A 25,753-nucleotide genomic window follows, 5' to 3' on the forward strand; every position below is an offset into this window, starting at 1 on the left:
CAACCATAAAGTTAATAGCTTTTATTTAGAAATAATTATCAGAATATGGTATTTAGAATTACATCTCAGAGTTCATCAAATTATGAGTTTGATTTCAATATCACTAGTACTCTTAAACCTCTCCATGGTAAAAGAAAAAGCAGAACTTATATCCAAGGCTACACCTTTCAGCTGCTCTGCCCCTGCTATGCTAGTGTTTAAGGCCAGAGCAGCTGTTGTAAAAATCTAGTCAGCAGCTGGTGATTTTGTATTAACTGTTTTTTTTCTCTACAGTTTAACTGTATTCAGACAGGAGATAATATTTGTAATTTTGATGAAGTACTTAGTAGATTTTTTTTTTTTTTAAATAGCCCTTTATGACAAGTTCCTGGCATATCATGTTGCAGTGTCACAGCTGCTGGCATATTTTTGCCAGACTGAGTGACTTCCAAAGACGGAGACCTACTTGCCACCACAGTAATAGGCACGGGCAGTACTATACCTGACTTATACTTGCCACATCACTACTGCAAGGATATATACCCTAGTTTATATTTTTGAGGCGTTGATCTACTTACAGCTACTTGGGGAGTCATAGTTGGAAAGGCACAATCACAAAAGGACTTTTGGTCATATATGAAGCAAAGGAGAAGGCAGAGATACAAAGTAAACATATACTTCAAATTTTCTAAGGCTCATTATTGGCAAAGTGGATTTGAGAAACTGGGAATGGTTGGTCAGGCTGTCCCGTTTCCCTTCTTCAGTGAAAGGAAATGACAGCTGGTAATGATGGTAGGGATTTGAGAATTCATACAGTGCATGCCTACATTCAGAAGCACATTTCCAGAAGCAGCTTACAATCTAATTGTACAAACTTGGAAATCAGTCATTTCACTGTCTGATTACAGTTGATTTATTTGTATTCTAGCAGCAAAAAGGGATACTTGCAAGGGATGAGTAAGGAGGTGCTAGAAGATACTGCCTTCCCTCTTTAGTGTTCTTTCCATGCCCATGTTTCAGCTGTGTTTGAACCTGAAAGCAGGGTATTTCTCTGATAGATACTAGGGAATTCTTTCTGTTCCCTGGTGATCACATGCAGCATACAAAAAGACTTCGTTATAGCTGAAGCACTAATATGTGCTCCAGAAGGGATCACAACTGTTCAAATATTGATGCAAAATATCCTGAAGGGACATGGTCAAGGCACATATGAAATACAATTTAGCAGAGTTTTGGTTGGTACTTATCAGTTGTACTTGCTCTCTGGGTAGATGTTATTGTCTCTTAATCAGAAATCTTTCACTTAGGGGAAGAAAAATAAGCAAAGCAGCAGATTAGATGGTTCTTTTATTTTCATTGCTGGGAAACTGGAAAATATTCAAATATCTTGTGAGTGGTAGAAGGTGATGATCCTTTATCCCATTCACTGTGGAAAAAAGGCTTACACAATAAGTTTCAAGGGAATTCTGTCACAATTTGCCATGAAGGTCTTTTGAGGTAGAGCAGAGAAATGTTTTCTTGCTGGTATGCTCTATATTTTGCTTTTAGCTTTCTTAGCATACAGCACAGACATCCAAGAACTTACTCTGATCGACTGAATGCCTATGTTGAATAAAACTCCTCTTGAAGTTTGAAAAAGTGTATCCTTTGACTGAACTCTGTTTTCAGGTACTACCAGGAGAGGAAAAGCTAAAAATCAAAGAGGCTGTAAAATAACATTCCTGATTTCCAGAATAGAATGACTTGGAAATCTTCCTATAGTGTGAATTCCTGATCAGTGTGATCTGTTTCAAGAAACTGGAGGTGATGGTGGATGGTTTAAAATGCTCAGTTGCTCATTTGAATGGTTCAGTGTTGTAGAAAAAAAAAAACGACGGAAAGCTGCTGAACCAAGCAATATAGCTGTCAGGCTATTGTATGTAAGCTTATTCCTTTCTTGTTCCATTAACTTATACAATGAGTTTATGCAATTAATATAGAAGAACTTTGAATGTACTTAAGCAGTAGAACTGTAGGATTCTAGTCTGGTCTGGATATTTTGTGTAATAGGTGTTGCAGTGACTCCCCTGAGAGAGTTGGGGGAAAGACCCCATTCTTTCAGTGGAGAAACTTAACTTCCCTATGAAGAAAACTCTGGCCTTTTTTTTTTTTTTTTTTTTTTTAAGCTAGCCATAACTATACTGTCATTCAATTGAACATGATTATTCTGCTCCCAGCTTTATCTCAAATATTACTATAAAGGCTCAGAAGAGCCTTATATGTCCTATCTAAATTCAAGTCCCTCTGAGAGAGGGGATCCAATCTTTAATTGGATCTTGAATAGAACTAAAACATGCAGTCTTTACTGAGAGCTATTATTAAATGAATAAAAAGTTTGATATTTTCTTGGTGATGATGCTATTGGAATTCCTTTCTAGTCCCCGCTTTCCCTCACTCTGCAACCAGCAAAAAGACTGGATGGACAAAACCTAATTAAATATCATAAATTTACAGCTGGTACTTGTTAGTAAAAAAAAAAAAGAATCCAGACAAGAGCTGGGTCAACAATGGAATATTCCCTTAAACATAAATAAAGTAGGTTAGGAAAAGCAGTCCTTTGTCCACTCCCTTCTGTGTGTTTAGCGGGCTGGCTAGAGCACATGTGCACTTAGACCCATCTAAGTTAAGGTGGCACATTGTCTGTGCACCACCTTGTCAAATCATATCACAGCTGCATAGGTGTCAATCAGTTATGGACTAAATTGGCTGCCACTAATACAGTGGGAGCAATCTTTTTTTTTTTTTTTTTTTTTTTTTTTTAAAAAAAAGGATTTCCTTCACAGAGTTGGTGCTGATGTACTGGTGTCAGGTATCTCTGTATGTGCTAAAACCTGCCTCATAAAGTAAACGTGTACCTGGAGAGTTTGTGAAGGTGAAAGAGTGCAAATAAACTTCTACATTTTATTGCAGCTCTGTTTCATGGAAATCCAAGAAGGCTAGCAGGGAATGTTAAACTGTATATAATACGATTTCATTACCTTCAAGCACTGTATCTTGTAGATATTGCCAGAAGGAGTATGATAGAGTCATAGGAGGACAGAGTGAGCTTCTATGCCATTTCTTGTAATCATGACAAATGAAAGAATGTTCACAGGCATAACAGGAAACAAATATGTTTTCTTTTGTTGTTTTTTGGGGGTGGTTCTTAGAATAGGCCACATTATCTGTTAGAACATATAGTTATTATCAGCAGCTTGCTGTCAGACTCCTCCCTGTTCTTGTGTTTGCTAGTATGAGTATTAGCTTTCTCCACCTGAAATGTTCTGCCTGCTCATGCTTGTAAACCTTTTTTTTTGTTAGTATTTTTTCATTTGATATAGGTCTAATTATATACTTATACAATAATGTAGTAACAAGCAGGAATTGTGTATACAAAAGCATGTAACCTTTTTACAGCTACATTAGTCTAAGAAAAAATAATAACTCTCTGCAATGCTTGTCCCTCTAATAGGAAGTGTCAGCAACTGCATTTCTCATAGAACCACTAACAGTAAAGATGGAAAATATTGTTCAACTTCTCAATATTCATTAGTGCCATTTCTAAAGTCTGGCATTGTGAGCATTTGGTCTAAATCTAATTTAATATGTCAATTCATTTTTGCTTTTGAAGTATCATGTTCTTTTGGATTCAGCCAGAGATCAAAGCCTCTCTGAGCTACATGCATTCTGATCTACAGATTTACTATTAAACGTATGAGCAAGGTACATGAATTTTATTTCAATAATATGTGTATCATGTAATACTTCGTTGAGCTGTGGAATGTATTTTATGTTTTTCAAGTTACTTTTCAATATAAATACCTAGTGAATTGATTTGAAAATCTTCCATTGGTGTTTTGCTGAAAGCTTTTTAATGTTTTTGGTATAACACTCAGTGTATCTTATTTTACCTGTTACTGTTTGTTATTGCCTCTATGGGATCCTGGGGTGCGTCTCCTCCAATGTCAGCCCAAGTGCTGTAATCTATTTGAAGATGGAATTTGCATAACTTTCTACTTTTAGCTTGAAATCTGGATGTGATTCCAGAGCAACACCTACTTTTGGGCAAGTGCAACTATGTACCTATGTTTTTTGCTTTCAGAAACTTGTGGCAATTTCTGTATATTTAATAATAGACATCCTTAAACAATATATTTATTAGTGACTAGCACAAAACATTAAAACGGGGGGAAAAAAAATTCTCAAAACAACAGACACCATTCACACAAATCTTCACACACTTAGGAGTACTGCAGGCTAGTAGTACCGACCCTTACTCTTTCCTGAGTTATCCAAGTAGAAGAGATCTTGTTAAAAATGAGGATGTAGTAATCAATGGCAGCCTTGGCTTTAGTGACTGTGAGACAGTGGTGTTCAAGATCCTAAGGGAACTGAGGAAGAAGAGTAGCAGAATACTTCAGGGTGGACTTCAGATGAGCAGACTTCAGCTTTTTCAGGGAGCTAGTAGGTAGGATTCTAAGGAAGGCAGCTTGGAAGGGCAAAGGAGCTCAAGAAAGCTGGTAGGTCTTGAAGGACAACATCTTCCAAGCACACTTTAGCAGCTGGTGCAAACTTTATTGCCAATTAACATAAATAGGGCATAGGGTACTAGAACCATCACAGAATGTACTAAGGCAAACCTTTGCTCTTTATACCATAAAAGTTGGCAATATGTAGGAACCACAGCCCAGCCACTCTCTAGACTCCTTTGACTACACTAAGGAAGGAGTTCTTCCAGTTGCCTACAAGTAGCAACCCAGTGCTCTGTGAGATACCACTGTTTATTCCCTTTGGCCTCTGTTCAAGAGGGGCATGATCACCTAACTCACAAATGGGCAACTATGTTTAGATGCTTCAAGCACAACTGCATCTCTTCCTAGCTGAAAGAAGAGCATTTTACTTGTTATATAAGGAATTGTAAACAGCACCCTGTTTAATGGAGGTAGCAGCTGATCTTCTGAGTGATGTTTGGCAGATATTGCTCAATAGAAATGAGGCAGTCTCTAATGTAGGGCTAAAACTTTACAGGCAGAGTTACCGTAGGCATTGGAGAGGGAAAGTTTGAAGCCCTGGATGGTTCACGCATCAGATGGGCTATAAAAGCTGGTGTAAGAAAGAGGTTTTCTCTAATTATATCGATGTGAAACATCCTGACAGCTTGCCTCATAAAAGCATTGCCAGCAGCCTGACTAAATACAGGGAAGAGGAGAAGGGCTTCCAGCATTTGGCTTCCATATAAGAAGAAGCAAGTGTTCCTCATCTATGGCTTTGTAAATATTTGTAGGAGCGTTGCCTCTTTTGGATGTTGGAAATATCTTTATTTGTGTTTTACAGTCACTAGGCCTGATTTAAAAGTGACTTTAGTGTGACAGGCTTAAAGCATTTTTCACACAAGGTAGTACTGTCTGCTTCATCTTTCCCTCTAACTTTGTTCCTGCTGAGCATGGTCATTTGCTCACAGGAAAGAAGCCATCTCTCCTCTTTCAGAGGGTTTCGTCTGACACAGAATGAAACCATCAGGATGTCATAAACAGGCATCTTCTTTGCTGTCTAGCTGTACCTTTTAACAGAATATAAAATAATAATACAAGTACAATTAACTGTGAACAACCAAACAATTCAATTATCTGCCACAAACTTGCTGGATTATAACTAAGATAGCTGTGATATATCTTTCCTATTTTTGTATTTCTTGAGGAGTCTGTGACTTTCCTTAAACAAGGCAGATTTTGCCTGTAGAGCTGAGAAGAAATTTTTGATGCATCAATCTAAAAACAGGTGGGAGAGATAAAGGAAACTCTGTGGATCTTCTTCGACATTTTTAGTCAGCTGTTCTTGCCTCAGTGATACGTCTTTTTCTCCAGCAAGACAAGCTTTTATGCTGTGTTCTCGCTGGCCTTGGTATGTCCTCTGACGACAGTCATTGAGGCAGAACTCTGGACTGTTGGCGACACAGAACGACAGCCGCCTGCCAATGAAAATGGAATGGTTTGTAGCTGCGGCAACTTCCACAGAGCCCTTTTGTTCAAAATTCAGTGCAAAGTATTTTCTGTACTAGTTGAGACATATTTGTTTGTGCAGCACATTTATTGACCTCCGAATTTCTTTTCCAGGGACTGAACTTATTTTTTAAATATACGGAGGAAGGAAAGGGCACTTATAAACAATGGCAGAAGGAAGTAATATCTTCTGTTTTGTATGAGGGTTTTTTTTTCTTATCCACCTTTCCAGCATGGAAGCATATATATTCTGAGCTACCAAGTACCCTCTCTGAGAAGTGCCAATTCAGCACCTTGACTCTACTGTGTGATCCTATATGTGATATGCAGATGCTGCCAGTTGCAGCTGTGAAACTCAGACTGCTATGACTAGCAGAGACCTCAAGAGACTTCTTAGTCATATTCCAACTTTTAGGCATTATACCTAGACTCTCTCTGACATATATTTGTCTGAACTACTGTCAAATATGTTAAATATGTAATGGAGGAATCCAGTAGCATTTTGAAGTAGCTTGATACAATTTTAACCATCCTTACAGTTAGAAAGCTTTCTGTATACCCAACCTGAATGTTTGACATGTCTTTCCTGCAGTTGCCACAGAAGAAAAAAAAAATTCACTTTTTATTTTTCCATTTTTTCTGTTTTGGCAAACTATTTTCCTGTTCCCTCCTAGTTTTCTATTTTCTAGACTAATCAAAACCCTTTCCTTCAGTGTTTCCTGAGGGCCATATTTTGGAAGTCTTGATCCATCCCAGTTGTTTCTCTAAACTCTTATTGATTTGTATCAGAAGTTTTGCCCAAAGTTTGGATTGCTAATTTGTTTTCTATCTGCATCTATTATAAACCCTGATACCTTCCTGTTCATGATTTTTCTCTCTCACCTGTCAATTCCTCATGTTACATTTTTCACTGGCAATTCTACTAATGTGAAGGTTATCTAGTTTGGAAAAAGTAAAACCTGTTTTGGTTCATATTTTTAATAGGTTGCCTGAAACTAGAAAATCTTCATTTTCCCATTATTTTTACTTTCTTGAATCCTTGTAGTTAGTCTGAACTTGAAACAGAAATGATAAAATTTTACAGAAGGTACTCTTTTAAAGTGTTTATCTAAAGATAAAAGCAATTATTAGTCCTTCTCACAGCATTTCAAGTATCTAAATTTTCTCCAGTTCTGATGGAGGTATAAAACAGTATTGAGCCTTGATCATTGGCAGAACAAAAAAAGGAAAAAAAATGCTTAGAAGGTGTGTCTAGTCTGAGGGGAAAAAAAAATCCTTTCAAGTTGCCATGTTCAAGGCTGAAATAGTTGTGTGGTCCTAGCAGGTCTGGATACTATGTAGATAAACATCCAAGCTTTGGATTTCTAATTGTAATGAATATTCTGATTTTAACCTAGCAGTTAGCTGTACAGCCTCAGATGCAGTCCATGGATTTTTATACCTTTATGGATAATTCAATATTAGTTGATTTGCATACCTGAAATATGGGGACTTTGTTTTTCCTTACATTGGATAGATGATAAAATAATGCATAATGAAGTTGTTGGCTTTTGCTGCTTTCTGTTACTGTGTGCAAACCTTCTAGTATGATGAACAAGAGACAGCCCATTATGTCCTTGAGAATAATGAGATTGTTCTCTTCACAGAATACTCATGAGTTTGCTCTGTGGTCAGCAACAGGTAGTCAAAGGGCAGAAGGATTCCTGTGATTTTAGCAGCCTTTGAGAAGAGGCTTACCTTGCACTGAAATATGAGGCAGATGCATTTAAAGAACAAAATTTATTTGCATTGTTTCCAAACAATAAAAGAAAACACTGCTTTTGCAATGAACTGTCATACGTGTCTGCAGGTTTTGTTTGCTGTCCTAAATCTGATCTGCATTTTCCAATTTTTATGGGAAAGCTATTATCAGTGCCCTGGTTCTGGGTGCTAAAAGAGCATAGGTAAAATATATTAGCATGACTTGAGAGAGCCCGGTTATTGGCATCTTGCTTTGGAAGCTGAAACAAACTGAGAGAATGGACTGGAGCATTCTTTTTAAGTAAATTTATTTGAGTGTGTGAGGGAAAATCTTACTTTCTTTTATTTTACGTTAAAATTAATTCTGAGACAAACATCACTGGTTTTTTGGGGGGGGTAGTTTGCGCCATCAGCAAAACTGAATCTGCTGAATCTTTTAAAGGTTCCTAAGGTTACTGATATAGAGGGGGGATAAATGATATGATATGATAAATGAGAACCATATAGCTGAAATGCACTGAAAACCTAACTTCAGTATCAAGTGGAAATTTGCATAGATTTCAGAGCTGTTTCTGATTACTTCGTTAATCTGTGTGTCTAAGGAATTTGCAGCCTTTGACAGGCACAGAAATAAAATGACCACACATCACTTCTAGGTGCTTGAGCAAGAAGGAAACTGTCCATAGGGCTGTAAACCCCAGGTATCTGCATCTGGTTTTGCAGAACTAGAAGTATGGAAATACTGTCACTGGCAAAAAATGCACCAAAATGGCTAATGGCTGTTCTCTGTCATGTAGTTGTCCTTTTCCGTCTTTTTGCTCCCTAGATAACAGCTGCTGGAGGAATTCTGAAATTTACAGTCTCCTATGACTTCACAGAGCAAGATGACACAGCTCAAAGGATGGTTCAATCTGATGTCATCATAGAGGTAAAGTGATTGTATTTTCAGCCACCAAAAAAAAAAATTGTCTACCTCTTCATATGTTTAATGTGAAGTCTGGTGGTTGAGCATGCAAAACAGTATGGTACCTGTCCCTTCAGCTAATTTATAGCATCAGAAAATGGTCATACTTTAGAGAACTAAAAAAAGTATCTGAAGGAGCCTCTGGCAATATTGCAGTAGCTTGCAAAACTATACTCTTCCTGTTGATCACGAAGAATGAAGAAATAAAATAATTGGTTGGCATATTACATATGCTTTTCTAGAGGTTCTATGCAGCTCAGGGTTGTATGAATTTGTTTATCCCCATCCAAAGCCATGACACAGGTTTTAGTTGCATAATCTGCACTTTTGTTTGCACTAGCTTTCAGTATTACCAGGCAAACTCCTTTCAGGGTTGTGGAAGATGAATGTTATTGCTAATATTTATTGCTCATGTAAAGTATATTATTCAATAAATCCTGTGCCCTAAGTGGCTAAAATGATACAGCTTTTGTTCTATCATTTTTCATATTTAATTGTCTCTCTCTCATGCCTCTCTCTAGGGAGGTAGTTTGAGAATCAGCACTCCAGAAGAGGGGATTCACCTGCAGCCTTCTGAAGAACACGCTAAAGAAATTGTACTGAAACCAGAATCTTTCTCTGTATATGGCACTGATGTTCCAGTCAGCAGGAGAGAGTTCATGACTATCCTTGCAAATGTAAAGAGGATCCTCGTTAGAGCCACATACAGCTATGGGATGAATGCCATCTACAGGTAAATGTGGGAAACGTCGATTTTCTATACAGGCAGCTTCTCAAAATACCTGCTTTCTGTCTACAGAGAATGAAGCTAATGTAGTTTAAAAACATTATTTAATTTACCATCATGAAAGCCTTAACATTCATTTAAACTTTCAGGCAGTCTGTATTTTTTTTTCATTTTGGTTACGCAGGGGCAGGAGAGGCAACAGGAAGAAGCAACCTTGTAAGAAAATGAAATCACATGGACTATTAAGGCATGAATGACAGTTCCATAAATACGTTTATTTTGTGAACACTGTAGTTCTCAGGTATATTTTAAATCACTGAATGCAGTGATGACATGTTCAAGTAAGAGGTGATATACCACTTATATATTGCTTTCCCTGTTTAATGAGCATACAGTACCACATTAACAGTGGACCAGACAATAGTATTTTAGGTCTCTAAATTGGCAAATCTGGGAAGAAAGTGCAGTTCTGGATATGTACTGGCTGAGCCTTGCCTGTACTGCTGGACACAACAGTGGGGATTGGAGGGATCAGAGCCCTTCTGGCCTACAGCCTAGAGCTCAGGTCAGCACATATAGGTAGAGCTGGGATAGGCCGTACTTTGCACCTTGTAGGTAAGAAGTGGCAGACTTCTCAGTGGCAGGTCTGGAAGACTATATATTGCCTCCTGCATCCCAGACTGTGCTGTAGCCATTTGGCCCAGGGTGGTGCCTCAAGGTCCTGCAGTCTGGTTCATCCTCAGCTTTTAGGATAGCTTTCCAAAAACATGTTTTGGAAATACTCTTTGATAAGAGCTCCAGGACAAAAAAAAATTATGCTTTGCAGGCTAGTGGCAACTATCTTCTAGTTGGAGTGACATTACAGTTAGGAATGTAAGCCCCTTAAAGACAGTGATTTAAAATGGGGTTGGAGGAAGGACTGAAGTAATTTTGAAGAGAACCTTGTTTGCTAGGAATGGTTTTAAATTACAGCTACATCTCTAGCTGTCCCTGTCATCTCTCTTACCAGAGAAGAGTGCAATGGTTACTGTGTTACAGTGATCCCTATACCCAGAAGTCTCTACAAATAGTTTGCTCTGCAGTAAACACCTTTTATTGAGTGCTGTCAGTGTGCTCATTGCAGTTGAAGTGTGGCAGAAGAGAGGCTGTGAAATTCTAATCACAATGAAATGAGTTGGATTTTTCATCCTTGATTTCCGTGGAGGAATCAAAATTTCACTCATCTGGGTGGGATTTACTGGGTGGACATAGATCTTCACAAACAGTACATTTTCCCAGTCACATGATGTAGCAGCAACAGCATCTACTGTCGTCCAGCCCAGCTCATGATCTGTTGTTGTAGGCATACTGATGATGTTCAGTATATGCCTCAGTTCTGACTATTTCCTCTTTAACTCATGCTAAAACATACTAGGCACAAAGCTGTACTAATCATTCTCTTTAAGGTCATACAAAACAATTCTGCTCTCAGTATTCTGTCTCTTTAGTACTGCAGGTAAGGTTTGGGAGTACTGCAGGGAAAATGCCCAGACCCAATGAAGAGGATATTCTTTGTGATATCTCACACTGATTAAGGACTAGTGTTGATGGGCTCCAAAGGAAGGTATTTTTGCCAGAAAAATAGCATAGAATTAAGCCCAAGGATTTTTTGTTGTCTTTTAAAAGGATATACATGGTGGATAGATGGATATTCCTCTAAGAGAGGAAAAGGGGACTGGCAGAGAGACAGAAGTATTCCAGGGTTATTAGACACTTCATAAATGACAATTTCTGCCTCAAAGCATCAGCAGAATTATGCAACAAACTAATCAGAGATTGCTGTGTTAGGCAACCTGTTTGTTTAAATGGTGAAAATAACACCACAAGTGTAAGGATTTCCAAGAGTGCTATTTTAGTCTGCGCTCGAAAAGAGACAAGGATGAAAGCATTGTGAGATTAAGTGACTTGTTTGCAGTCATGTACAAAGGGATCTGAGAATTCAGTGGACTTGTGTCCAGTTAGCAAGAGCATTAACTTAAAGATCATCCTTTTCTCCCTTAGTTTGCTTAATGTACTATAAACATTAGTAAATTACTAGCACCTTCAAATAATTGTTAAATAGCATAAATGCAGTAATGCTGGAATAGATTTGAACATGTTTTTGAGAACAGTTTGTGGGTCATTTTAAGCTTAGAATGTTGTTATTGCGTTATGGTAATTAGGAAGCTTCCTCAAATGAGTGGGCTTTCATTTAGATGATCAAGTAGGATAAAAAATGAAAACAGAGAAACACAGCAATCAATCTGAAAGTGATTTCACAGCTTCTGGGTTTAAATTGGGAAATCCTGCTCTAACTTAACAGATCTTCCAAACTGTTGGAATTAAGTCCATCTGTGGTAGAAGCACAGCGACAGGCCAGGAAAAGACAACTGCCTTGTATCATGTTGTTTGATCTAATATTTTTTGTTTGTGCTACAAGGAAAGTTGTAGTAGCAGTATTTGTTTTAATATTTGGAGTAACCACTAAAGGTAAGTAGTGTAGAGACTCAGATGGGCACTGGGCATTGTGATAGAGGTGGTGCTGAAAACAATGATTGCTTGTGACCATGTACAGAATCACACCAGAGGCAAGGAGAGAAGAGGGAAGGACAGGCGGAGGGCTTTCTTCCATATGCAAAATTGGCTTCAAGACAAATGAGCAGTGTTTGGGTCAGTACTTCATGTAGCTGATGTGATTCAGATGCTTGGCACAGCAGACAGTAAACTATGTTGATACTGCCTGAAACATCCCCTTCCCTTTTTATCTTGTTTGTTTTTAGAAGTCAACAGTTGCCTGCTGACAGTAACAGTCAGCTTAAATATTTGGTCTCGATGTCGAATACCAAATTGTTCATGCGTCTCCAGGATCTGGTGCCCCATTACTGCCAGCATTATGTATTTTATTGAATGCAGAATGGCATCAAGGAATAGAAATTACGGCATCAAAATGGGAGGAAAAAAAATCACTGCAGCTTTCTTCAATGAGTAACTGTTAATGCTAAAAACTGTTAAACACATTAAAATCCCATTTAGCAAACAGCATAACCTAATGAAAATTGGAACAATTCAGTGAATACAAATGTGGGATAATACTGAGTTGATTGTTTCTGTGTGTAAGTGCTTCTCTTTGTTCCAAGATCTGTTACTTAGTGCTGGGAGGGAACTAGATGTAGTTCAAAGGACAAATAACATTTGGCTTTTTTCTGGTCATTTCTTTTTCATTTACAGATTTCTCTTCTTAAATTATGAAGTTTTTAAAGTTAAAGTCATCATCATCAGTATCTTTTATCCTAGAGGTTGCTTATTGTAAGAAAAACTCAAAAAGATGATTGCAAAATTAAGAGTGCAGCAAGGGAGTGAAGGAGAACTGTTGAAAAGTGAGAAAGCTCTTACTGAAGATTTCGATAGAAATGTTCATCATTCTCTCAAAACAGCTTCTAAAACCTTTTGCAGAAGTTAAAGTATCACCAAATTAGATTCAAGTCTCTAACTGCATAATCTGCAATAGTAGTCCCTCCAAACTCCTGTTGTCTCTGCAGTCATGGTAGCACTTCTGCTTTTCTGAACCTTCTGCCTTGATTTCAGAAATCTCATCTTTTCCCCTTACTTTTCATGTCTGTCTCATTGAGAATAGCCATAAAACTGACTAGGAAAATATCCTGTCTCATCCTTTCCTCCCCCAACTGCATTAACAACAAAACATTTTTCTTGGATGTTTTCTTATCCAAGGTCATCCAAATAATTTTCAGGATGTTTGGCAGCCAAAAGAGAAATGTCTTAGGATGGAGAAAAAATGTTTGTTACATTTTCCAAAGAAAATTGATTTTTTTTTTAGCAAAATGCCTGTCATGATAGAAAGGTGTTTTCTGCTGAAAGAGATTTCAGCAGAAGCTTTTCAGGTAGCTCTTGTAATCAAACACTCTGTTAAGATTACTGGGTGAAAATAGGTATCATTGAATGTCTGTAATGCCCAAATTCCATCTGAATTCTCATAAGAATTAAATCCTCCAATCCCAACTTGGGTACTGTGAAAATAAACTTCATCCAGCTTGCATATTACCCATAAGCTTATCAACAGAGAGACTTTGGCTGTCTCATTGTATTTCCATGTTTTTTTGTTTGTTTTTAAATAAAACTCATATTCACTGTTTGGCTAAACAATGGCTGAGAATTCTAGCATTTCTTTTAAGGAGCAAAATATTTTTAACTTCTTGACCTTCTTTTCCTGTCCTCCTTTTCCCTAAAGTTATATAATGGAAGTTACTGGTTTTAGGACTAGTTGCTACTGATGTAAACAGTGTTGATATGCAGGTTATGCTATAAGGATGGCAGGACAGGTAGACTGTAAATTTTCTTTGTGTTTTCTGATTCTAGATTGTGCATGGAACAGAAAGTTCCCCAATTTTCTCTTCTCTGTCATTCAGAAACTAAGATTTATTTTAGAAGATTTCCTTTTCTTTTCATGTACAAAATATTTAGATCCCCTTGGACAAAACTGAAATCTTTTTTTTCAGAGAGCAAATTGCCAGAATAAAAATACCTTATAACCAAAGCTTAGTAATGTAATATTTTAGAAAGTTGGGGTACTGGTTTATAAATTTTGAAGACATTGCTTGGTGACAAATAGGCTATATATATGTACAGCTGTAATACAAGTTAGGACATGCAGCTTGCAGGCCAGGAATAACCTTCCTCCTACTGATACAGTGCTGTGAGACTTCATTTTTTTTAATTGTGTGTCTGACCATAGTCTCCTTCACATGGTGGACAAAAGTAGTAACAAGCCTACAGACATTTAGTCTAGAAAGAAATAAATGCGTATGAATACCACCTTATTTTTAAACAAATAAACATAAGCAAGCGAGTGAATGTCACATATACTTCTGTCTCATTCACTGCATTAACCATTTCATTTCTCTTACCTCCAGACTGCATGGAGTTAGCATGGAAGCTGCTGACCACTCTTCAGCTGGGAGGAAGGTGGCATCTGCAGTGGAGTTATGCGACTGTCCCCGAGGATATGATGGTACCTCTTGTGAAGTGAGTATCATGATGGATCAATTGTACTAACGCTGCGATAGTTGTAAGTGACCACAGGCCCTGTGTTAATATAAAATAGCAGAGTTGTCCATTCTTTTCATAAACTTGCTATAGCTTGTCTAATTACCTTTATTTCTAAACGGTGGCTCATTATATTTGTTAATATTTGAAAGTTGAAGTAGTACATCTCTGTGGTGATAGTTCTAAGTCATGGAAAGACATTTCTCTTAATAAAAAAAATCAAAACAATATTGGTACTCGTCAGCCACTTGATATCACAAATGCATGAAAACTATCAATATTAGAAGGAAAATGGCAGTTATCTGACCTGTGCACAGCAGAGTTGTATCAAATCATCTGAGTTAATGTGGTTGAGTTTCCTCTTCTGTTTCCCTGGGTCTTTCTCTTTTGCTTTGGAATCTTTGAGGATTGTTTGTGCTCTTGTGAGAATTGTGAATCTCTTTTGTTCAGTCCTGTTAAAGATTGTAACATACGCACATGCTCAGAAAATACACATTTTCCCACAAGTTCATTAAGGCTCACAAAATGTGTTCCTATGAGTACACATATGATTAACTAGCTCACATGGGCATAGCTTGGGGAAAATAGAAGCAAAAAAAAAATTCTTCAAAAGCTTTGCCTTAAGGAGATGATTTCAAACACCAAGATGCTCTGCTTCACAAAACTACAAACAGTGTGCCATTTACACCGGCACTCTAGGCATTTGCTTGTCAACTCTCTTTCTCTTTAAAATGTTCTGTGCTTATATGTGATATTTAGGGCTTAGAGTCTAGTTTCATGCCAAATGCTTTTGCTTGTTGCTGGGGCTAGATAAACTAATCTAGAAAGAAGCCCTGAAGGAATTAATGGATATGCCTATCACTTCCAAAATGGTACAGACAGGAAAAAAATGGGAGAAGAATGTTGCCTACCTTGACTGAGGATTCTTTTGAAGTCTGACCATTGTGTGTCTGTTCAACTATTTGAGAAAGAGATTGGATGAAGTGTCATTATGCTTCACAATTTTTTTTGACCTGTTCATTTCTCCTCTCAGCTCATATTTAGCTTTGATTGCCAGGTAAAAATTTGGGAAGTCCTTGTTTGCAGATGTTTCTATAAGTACTTTTGCTTAGAAGCGGTAGAATGTGCATAGAATTCCTGCCTTGATGTTGCAGAAATTCTCTCTCTGACTTTGTGTCCTTCAATGCTAATGTTACCTCCAGATCAAAACAGTCCTTGTAATTGTATATACATATGCATGTATAGGTAAGATCAGATCCCACAATACAAAGAATATATATAGACTGCTGCAAATTCGAAGCCTGTATGTACATTGATGGACAGGGACACTCTTCAGTGAACCCACAGTCACAGTGCATGCCTTGGGTGGTCCTAACTGCAGACTTATTGGAATATACCATATCATACTCCCTACTTGTGTTTTGGGTTTCCTCCCAAGACTGAAGGCCAAGAAGATTTGATTGACTTATTTAAGCACACACTTTACCTGTGTCCCTCACTGAATTTCAGAGCATTTTTGAATAGCTCAGACATGCCATTTGTCAGAGCTGGCCTGTTTTAGAATAACCATAACACAGTTAAAAGTTTTAGTTTCCATGTATTTATGCACCAAATTCACTTCTCATGAGCCTTCTGTAACACAGGTTCAACACTGAATCTGTGTTGGACAGTTGTGCTTGATAGCAAAATATGAAAAGATTTTTTGTGTTCTAAGTAGATGGTTGTGCTTCTTTTGACTAGGATAAGTCAGAAAGAATCCAGTAAGGGTTTGCATCTCCAGAGAAAATAGCAGTTGAGAAAGTATCGGCAGATAAACTGAAAATGTGGAATTTTTTAGAATATCGTATTTATTTCTTCTGAAATTTTTCTCATTTTTCCATGAGGTTCTATACAAAGAAAATTGTTATTTTTTTCCTAGTATATCTGAGAACTGAACATAGAATTGCATGAGCACAGCTACAGCAGCTCCAATTTTAAATTTCAAATACCGCTGGGACTGATTTGTGATTGTTACTTTGTTCTACTCAGGTGAACCTTCCACCTTTATTTCTCAACATCTTCATGCCTGTTTGCTCTTTTCTACCAGATTTATTCTCTGCCTACTCTTTTACTTCCACTATGGAAGAAGCTCTGTTTAACTTGCACCACTATGACAGTTGAAAACTTTCCTGACTTTTGAATGTTATACCTTTCTTTTTGTTAAAATCTCAATCCATAAATTTTTCTTTTAGTTCTGCTTTAAAACTTGCAGTTATATTCCATCATCAGGACTCATGTCTAAGCCCTTTAGAATTAGTGACTTTTGGAGCTTTATCTTGTACAGTATCATGTACATCCATGCATGAGATCTTTCTTTGCCGAATCACTCTGTATAGGTTATGAAAGAGGAAAAAGATTAAAACAGATTTATAAAGAAACAGCTTAGGCAATTGCATCTTATGAAGAACAGAAAAAAAACAGAACAATTTCTATTAAGGTCTTTTCTGGTTTTTGGGTTTTTTTAACTCTGAATTTACATTTTTAGCATTTACAGTTTATCTTAGGAATGCCTAACCAAGAACGAAAGAACAAAAAATAAGAAAAACATGTCTCTCATTCTCTGTAATGTTTCTTAAAGAGAATCTTTTTAATTAATCTTCAAATAAATTTCATGTTTTACAGGAATAAGACAAAAAGAGTGATTGACTTTATTTATTTTCATAAAGGTGAATTTTCTTGTTACCTCTTTGAGAATGTGTGTGGAGGGAAAGGGATTTTCTTTACTTAAAATACTTCTAGTAGTCTAGCATTACAAAACTACTCCCTCTTTTTATTAGGTTGATGCTCTTCAAGGTCAAAATTTTGTCATGCACCTTTTTATATTGTGCAAAATCCTTGGATACATGAGTGGTCTTATGTAGGAAAGATAATTTGTGAAAACTGTAAAGCCATTTGTGAGATATATAGTAAGAAAGACTGCTGCCTGACATCTTATTATGAAGAAATGGAATAGCAGAATTTTTGCTGATGAATCACAGTTCTAAGATGTCACCGTTCCAAAAAAAGAAAAAGCTATGCATTTAATATTGATCTGAATTTAACATTAAAAAAGATCAGAGCATTTTCTTAAAGAGAAATTACTATACTTTATATTGAAGAAACACAATCTGTAAATAAAAGGGTAGCTTTGTGTTTAGCCTCTGTGTTAATTCAGTGTAGCCTTTTGTCAGACTCTGAAATGAGAAAAACTAAATGGTATTTTAATTGCTGTTTGCAGCTGATCTTCTCAAAAAAGGTCTTTATTGGTTGCGGAGGGGAGTCTCCTTCTGTCTCTCTTTTAGGATTTTGCCTTCTGGCTATTTTTCAATCTGTACCTCTTGCTTCAATGCTGTCATATTTCAATTCTTCATTTCTCTGCTTTATTTTACAATTTCAGAAGAATGATCAAGTTAAGGCTTCCTCTAATCTCACTTCTGCCAGTAAAGCTAAGGTCAGTGCAAAGCCATAGTGCCAGAAATAACAGCTTTCTAGAGAAAGTTGGTATTTCTAGTCTTTTAACAAGTACTTTTTGGATGTGCAAATATCAAATTCAGTAATATTTTGAAAATTCTCTTCTTTCCCCTGTTCCAACCAGCATTTAACTTTTTAGCTAATGTGTTATCTTCCTTGCAGTCTTGCTGGCCTCGGCACAGGCGTGTGAATGGCACAATATTTGGTGGAGTCTGTGCACCATGTACATGCTTTGGTCATGCAGAATTGTGTGATGATATCACAGGAGAATGCCTGGTAAGTGTCACTGCTTGTTAGAAACCTGATGGACATGACCAAGATCAGTTTGATATACAGGTGTAATTGAATTAACCACCTCTGGGACTTGGAGTATTGAAGGAGAAAAGGCACTGATTGACAGAACAGATCTTTATGTTGAACTATTGCTGAAGTTAAGGATCACTTCATACCAAGATATGAGAGCTTCCACTGTTAAACAAAAGGAATTTTTTATTCATATAAGATTTATGTTTTGAAATAGGATCAATAGCATAAAACATGGCATGCAGGGAGCAGCAAAACATATCAGTGATCTTCCATGCAAGATCTCTCTCCCCCTCTCATCCGTCTCCTGCAGTGTACTTATTCAGTTGATAGTATGTAGTAGATAACTTTGTAAAATCTGTTCCAGTATGTCATGAAGATATTGTTAATGACTTCCTTCATCTAGCTTCCTAGCAAACCTTGAAGAAATGCTCAATAAGTTGTACTTAAAAAATTAATAAAAGTATATGATTTGGGCTAAATCAACTTTTTTCTTACAGGATATAGAGATATTATATAGTTACCTACTAATTCAGCAATTAAATCCATGATATTATCCATAGCAAGCCTACCAGCACACCACTATTTCCAGCCCATTCAGTAGCCTTTTGGAATGGGTGAATTATGCTGAATAGACTGTTCTGATTAACTCAAGGGCATTTTAGTTTTATATTGTCTGACATGGCATGAAGCTTGAAACAACATTTCTCATTTCATTAGTCTTGCAGAAACACAATTTGAGCCAGTGCCAGTTTAGTGGGATATCATACTCTCATTTCCCTGCAGAATTTCAAGCAGACTCTGTATTGTGCATGTTTCTAAATGTTCCCTTTTATTTCCTTAAGAAAAAGCTGCTGGGAAAAGTCCAAAATGAAAATTCAGGCTTTTTACAATGTAATTTGGCGTTTAGAATTATCACTGGTCTTCCTGTTTTCCCCATACAAGATGTTTAATTGCATTGCAGTACAAAACAAGATATCCTTAATTTGTGGATCAGTGAATTTTTCAGATTGCTTTTTCATGAATAGAAGCTTAAAATGATTCTCAATTTAATTATACAGTAAGCTTTAAAGAAGTACCTAGGATGAAAAATCTGTATATGACATGACAGTCACATTTTGAATCCTTCACTTATATGCAGTGAAAATATTCATCACTAGGCTAGTACGGATTTGTCTCTCTTGACAAAGATAGAATTTATTACATTAATGATTGTGGCCTCCAGCTATGATGTCTATAACATCAGTGTGGGATAGCTTTTCTGTTAACAGAAAAGAAAGGAAAGGGAGAATGCTGTTTAAGGTATATCATAGCTACAGACTGTTTTGCATAGAGGTGGATAGTCAGATGGAGTTCTGAAGCTGCTTCTTTGCCTTTGGGTCTTAGCCCTTGCACAAGGTTGTCTCCTCCTTACTTTTCTCTATAGCACCACCCTGGGATGTGAGGGAAGGCTCATACTGTAGTGAGCACATATGGCATGCTGTAGTGCTTTTGCACTTTTGGGCTGATGTGAACTCTTGACTGAGATAGTAGAGCTCCCCCATCTGACGTTTCAAGGGGTGCTGGTGTAAAGATAACACAGCACTGAAAAGGAAGTCAGAAGTAACCACTGGAAATGAATAACACACAATATGTACTTTTTTCTATATAGGTTATCGTGCATTTATTCTGTACTTCTCATGTTCTGTCTGAGCTTATACTAGGTCATCCTGTAAGGAGGAGGAGGACAGGTTGCTTAAAAAGCAATTTGGGATTTTCTTGCAGCTTACTTTGAAAACACTGTGAGTGAAGTTAAATTGGTTAGTATCCATGCAGACTATTAAATGCTGCTACTCAATTTGGATCATAAGCCTTTTGAAGTGAAAGAGAGAGAACTCTGAATGCTGAAAAAGAGAAATGTCTCACATCAAAGGCATTCTTTCTATTGAGGTTTACACAGCCTTTTGGCCTCCTTATTATTATTCATGGTGTTTTTTCAGCAATACAACAGACAATTTAGGCACCTAATTTACTGGTATGATACTTCTTTTTACTCTTTCTTAGCTTTGAAATGTAGTTGAAAAGCATCTGAAGTATGTTTTTGACTCACGATAAAAGCTCAGATCATCTGCTCCAACATAGGCCCGTATAAAATGCTTATTTCTAACGCATATCTTGCAGTAACCTGCAAAGCCCTTTGATCCCCATGGCAACTATATGGAGAGCTGCATGATATATCATTCTCATTACCATTGTGATATATGTGATAACTGCTTTGGTACGTAGGGCAAGTTCTAACATACAGAAATACTCTTGTAGTGTTACACATGCACATTTACCGTAGCTTTAGGAGGCTGGTTAAACCTAATCCTTGCAAACAGCAAAACCACTCCATGGTGCTTCATTCATTGCAGCATATTATGTTCCTAATAGTAGGCCCATATAAAACAAGATATTTCCCTTGCCCAGGATGTGTTCAGATTGGTAAGTGGATAGCCCCCTGTGGCCTCCATTTTGTATTTTATTCCTTTGTATATAAACAGCATATACCATGTAGTTTGAGGCCAGTGTCAGGGCAGTGGACATGTTGTGCTTTTTAACAGCTTTGCTCACAGGAGTGACAAAATGTCTTCATCCATCTTCATGAGACACAGTAACAAAATGAAAGACCCTACACTAAATACAATATAGGCTGTACCACAGGTGAAAAACATGTAAAGCCTTAGTGACACTCCTGAATTACATTTATGACACCAAACAAGGGAATTGTCTCTGTAGTTTTGACGTACAGTAGTTTGGAAATGACAAAAGAGCATGGTCACACTCCCAAAGAGACAATACAATTGTCTGGCCTTGGTGACCAGGGAGTATACTAAGACAGGCAGATAAGCCACAGCCTTTCACTCTCTTTAACCAGCTGAACCTAGCAACTTCCCTGATTTTCTCTGTGACAGATATCCTGAAGAAGGGCATTAGCATGCCAAAGATACTTCCTTGGAGTCAGTCATACTCCCCGATTAAAGTTTTATTTTCATCCCTAGCCTTCTATTTACGCTGTATCTTTATATGTTCATATGCACTCAGCTGCATACCAAGCCAAGCAGACGTGTGTTTCTGTCTGAATTTAGGGTTCCTTGATAATGGACATACAGATGTTCTTTTCGTTTCTTCCAAGATTGATGGGCTGGCTTAGTGAGAAGTGGTGGAAGACACCCTCCAGGACATCAGGAATTAAGTCTTTGGACAGTGAAGTCTGATCCATGCATGAAACTTTTAAGGAAAGACGATTTCATAGGAATTATCCAGTCTTCATAGTCTTATTTACTCAGAGTTTGTCTAAGTGAAGTTTGATGGTGCTTGGAGATAGAAGAGGTCCAGAAAATTGATGCATTCAAAGTGTTTTGAGAACCAGTACCTGCAGTTTGAAAGCATAAAGATTTGAACAGGAACTGGCCATAATGTCTATGGATCCATGAAACAGGGCATTGATTATACCAAAAGCACTAGATCAATCTGTTGGAACAAAATGTATTTCCAAGAGAGTAGAAGAGAAAGTGTGGAAAGTGTGTGTGTGTGTGTGTGTGTGTACAGTATACTGAGCAGTTTAGGGACAGTGGCTCATGATCTTCTTTATAGCCATTCCCATGACACAAAAAAGCAAATTAAATGTTCATATAGACATAAAATTAAAAGTTTATGTGCTTAAGCATGTTATAAAGAAATAATCTCAGTGCAATTAGACATTGCTTAAACTAGATGATGCTCAAAACCATCACTGTGCTGAAGCCATACATTTGGCAAGTTTAAAACTGAGATTCGACCCATTGCTAACAAGGAAACACAGATTTTTCATGGGTAATGATAAAATCTTTAGAAGGGCTATTAACTCAGCTACTTCAGTACTTAAGTTGATCTATAAATTTGGCAAATGAGTATAAAGTTTAATGCATCATAAAAGAGAACAGGCACATTATGTCACATCTGCTCACTGCATAATTCTTCTTTGTCCTGCAACCTCCTGGCTGGCCAAGGTGAAAGACTGTTTTGATCTATAAAAGTCTTGTTCAGGGATAAAAATACAGGACCACACTGGATCATTATCTTTCAGCTGAACTGTAACATATACACCATGCAACATAGGTTGAGATGAGACTGAGAGAGATCTGGACTGAGAATAGTTAGAAGCTTTACACAGAAATGGCTCGTGTTAGACTTTTAAAAAATAAATTAAATTCATCAAAGAGAAAATCAGCTCTTTATAATGTGATTTGCTTTCTTACAAAATGGAAGGGGTTTTTTACTTAAAAAAAACCAGCAGCAGCTGCAAATACCAGTCTGAGAGATGCACTGCTTTACAATAGTGTGTTAGCTCCCCTCATTTTAATAACATCCTTGACATATAAGCAGTTCATATTCTTGAAAAACATTAAAATATGTCTGAGAATATTTAAAGCTAAACTTAACACAAAAGAAGAATCCATTATTTTTCAGATAAAGTACAAATAATTTGACATGATGCTTTAAAAAAGTTGAATTGTTAAGAGTTTTTCTTTTGAAACATCGAAATTATTTTTGTCACATCTTTTAAAAGCATATCTTAATGTTCCCAGCTACACTTAAGCATGGCTTGTAAATTCTTATTGAATATTAGCACTTGAAGTCAAAAATCACAGGGACTTAAATGACCTATTGCAGCAGATTTAACCCAGCTGAAGGCTCTACAGCCATAATCTTATTTGACTAGAGGTCTCAATGGTCGGTAATAGCTCACGACCTACTGACTATGTGAAAATGTAATATTGTGACTGATGCTCTTATTCCAAAGATATGTTTATTGTATACACAAGCAATAAGAAGGTACCCTCTGGAAGAAAACAATGCTAGAGACAGATGCTTTTGACTCCAGTGTGCTTATGACTGAAAAGTGTATTGTGCTTATTCAGATGCCCAAGTGTATGGTATTGGCTCTTCACAACACAGTGCAAAAATTTTCACACAAATCATTGCAATCCTGGAAAGTCCTGAAGAAGAAATCACAATTCCTTGGAATAGTTCCATTTTCTTTATCCTTTATTGAAGAAATGTTGCATCTTTAAGGCAGTAATGCTATTAAATATTGGTCAGTACCATTTGCATGACTAGCTGCCAAGTAGTTCCTTTATAAATGAGAAAACAGTTTTAAAGTGTTTTTTTGAAATATTTTTAATTAAATAACCAGTTTGGAAATGCCTACACATATTAGAAAACGTCAAGAATTCTGAAGTAGCAGGTTGGGCAAATTTCAGGATGAAACCAAGATGCTAGATTTGATCTGGAGCTTACCTGTGTTCTAAATCAGACTAAAACAACTCCCTGCCCACCACCACCACCACTAAATACAGTCTCTCTCATGGCTTTCGTGTTGACCTTTTCCAGTTGGCATGCAGTGTCTCAGTCTGTAGCTGAGCACATCAAGGTGGCATTCAGTGGCTGAAAACATTACTGCTGCTTTCTCTGCCTTTCCACTGCCTATGGGCTTGTGGAAAATCGTGGTGAAAGGAATAGGTCAGTGTGCCAAAAATGTGGAAAACAAAACAAAGGAGTTTAAGCCAAAAAACTGATTTGCTGAGCCTGTGGTGGATCCCATAGAATTATTTAGGACTTAAATCCTAAATGGTGGAGAGAAAGAAGAAAATGTGTAGAGATCGTAATATTCTTGAAGACTTAGCAGCATCTGTTTCTACAGGTCATCATGTGAAGCCTTTTCTCAGAGGACCAATTCTGATTCTGGCAAAAAGCTTTTAATTTGAGATCAAGCCAAAGGTTATACAAATACAATGTCATCTGACATGCAGATCTACTGCTGTCAATTTTATGGGGTACTTTGGATGCTTAATATATTTAGATAAACCATCTCTAGTATTATGAAGGCCAGTCACAAACAGAAACACAAATTGTTGGATAGGGCCTTATACTCATCCTTGTTTTCTTCCCATTACATATAATCTGGGCCCTATTCTAGCAAACAGGTATTAATTAAACAATTCAAGCTTTGATGCTGTTCACAAATATATTTAGTATATTGCCAGCCATATACCTTGTAAAATGAGTTAGGGCACTTAGATGTGAAATGTAGTAATTCTTTCTTACAAATTATGCAGTCTGAGCTGTATTTCCAAGATTAGCATCTGAAACCTGTGGCTGTTTTTCGAAAACACATCGTCTGTTGCAAGACTCCACTAATAAACCTGTTTCACGCTGCTCTGAAGGGTGGTTTCTTTTAAGCAAACTGAAACAAGAATGTGGCAGTTGTATACTGGAATGGTAAAGGACTGCAGTTAAATGCTCCTTTTGTTTTGTGTAGAAAATAAATTATCCAAAAGAACAGAAATACCTGATGTCTGTGAAGCACCAATTGCTATGGCTAGCCTCTAGAGCTGGTTCTCAGCTGAACAGCAGAACACTAAAATATGTATTATAGACTTATGATCCTGTTGAGAGAACAAGCTAGATGAATGACCTTAAGTACTTTTCCATATGTAAATTCTCTAATTGTGAATTTGAAATGACATCATGTACTTTTCATCTTCTATTCAGGACTGCAGACACAACACAGGTGGTTCATATTGTGATAGATGCCTTCCTGGTTTCTATGGAGATCCTACTAAAGGGACAGCTGAAGACTGTCAGCTGTGTGCTTGCCCATTAAATATACCTTCTAACAAGTAAGATGTATATTTTTTGTATATTACATTTCACTTAGTAAATTGTATTCTTGTAATTGATACTTTTGCTGTGTTTTTATTTTTAACCAAATAATAATTCTGCAATGTAACCTTGTATTCTTAATTTATAGTTGTACAGAGTGCAGGCTGAGAGGCAAAGAACAAAGCAAAAGCTAGTTGAGACTAGGGTAGAAGGAACAACCTAGAATTTTGGACAACTACTCTTTTGTTCTAATCCATAATTAATGTTAGCTTTTCTGCCTCTCTTTGCAGGATAGTTTCTGCTTTTAAAGTTGAAGTTACAGATTTGATATGTGATTTTTTTTTAATAATTAATTTTTAAAACCAATTTGTGTTGACCAGATAAGACTGTGATTTTTTCTGCTTTAATTTTTCTTTTCTTTCTGTCAATATTCAGTGGTAATGTTGATTCATTTGGAGTCTGAATTCAGCCTTAAATCTTGCAAGTCAAAATATTTCATCAGCATATCTCAGAATAATCACTATAAATTTTTTTCATTAATTAAAAAAGGTGGACAGTTAATCAAAACTATGATCTAAGAAGGAATGATGTTTCCTTCATTCCAAAAGGTTGTCTGTGCTGCTTAACTGCCTATAACTTAATAGAACAAATGGCTTGAACATTTTTAACTGGTTTTCCTGCCAGTTGTATCTGGAAAATAAGAATACCAAAATCATTTGGCATAATGTGGTTGAAGGAAAAAAACTGCATCTTGGCTGATGGTCAGCTTTTCTCGTACATATACATAAA

General features: G+C 36.9%; 1 protein-coding gene across 1 annotated transcript in view; it reads left to right on the forward strand.

Moving 5' to 3' along the window:
• LAMA2 (laminin subunit alpha 2) overlaps positions 1 to 25,753 on the forward strand; it is a 368,849-nt gene that overhangs the window by 188,091 nt on the left and 155,005 nt on the right. Inside the window, exons 13-17 of the mRNA XM_064508966.1 lie at positions 8,563 to 8,664; positions 9,222 to 9,433; positions 14,374 to 14,485; positions 18,158 to 18,271; positions 24,854 to 24,981. Of these exons, the coding sequence (XP_064365036.1) occupies positions 8,563 to 8,664; positions 9,222 to 9,433; positions 14,374 to 14,485; positions 18,158 to 18,271; positions 24,854 to 24,981 (668 nt within the window). The remainder of the gene's footprint in view (positions 1 to 8,562; positions 8,665 to 9,221; positions 9,434 to 14,373; positions 14,486 to 18,157; positions 18,272 to 24,853; positions 24,982 to 25,753) is intronic.

The sequence above is a fragment of the Dromaius novaehollandiae genome, chromosome 3 (genome assembly GCF_036370855.1).
Source record: "Dromaius novaehollandiae isolate bDroNov1 chromosome 3, bDroNov1.hap1, whole genome shotgun sequence".
In the NCBI taxonomy this organism is placed as follows: domain Eukaryota; kingdom Metazoa; phylum Chordata; class Aves; order Casuariiformes; family Dromaiidae; genus Dromaius; species Dromaius novaehollandiae.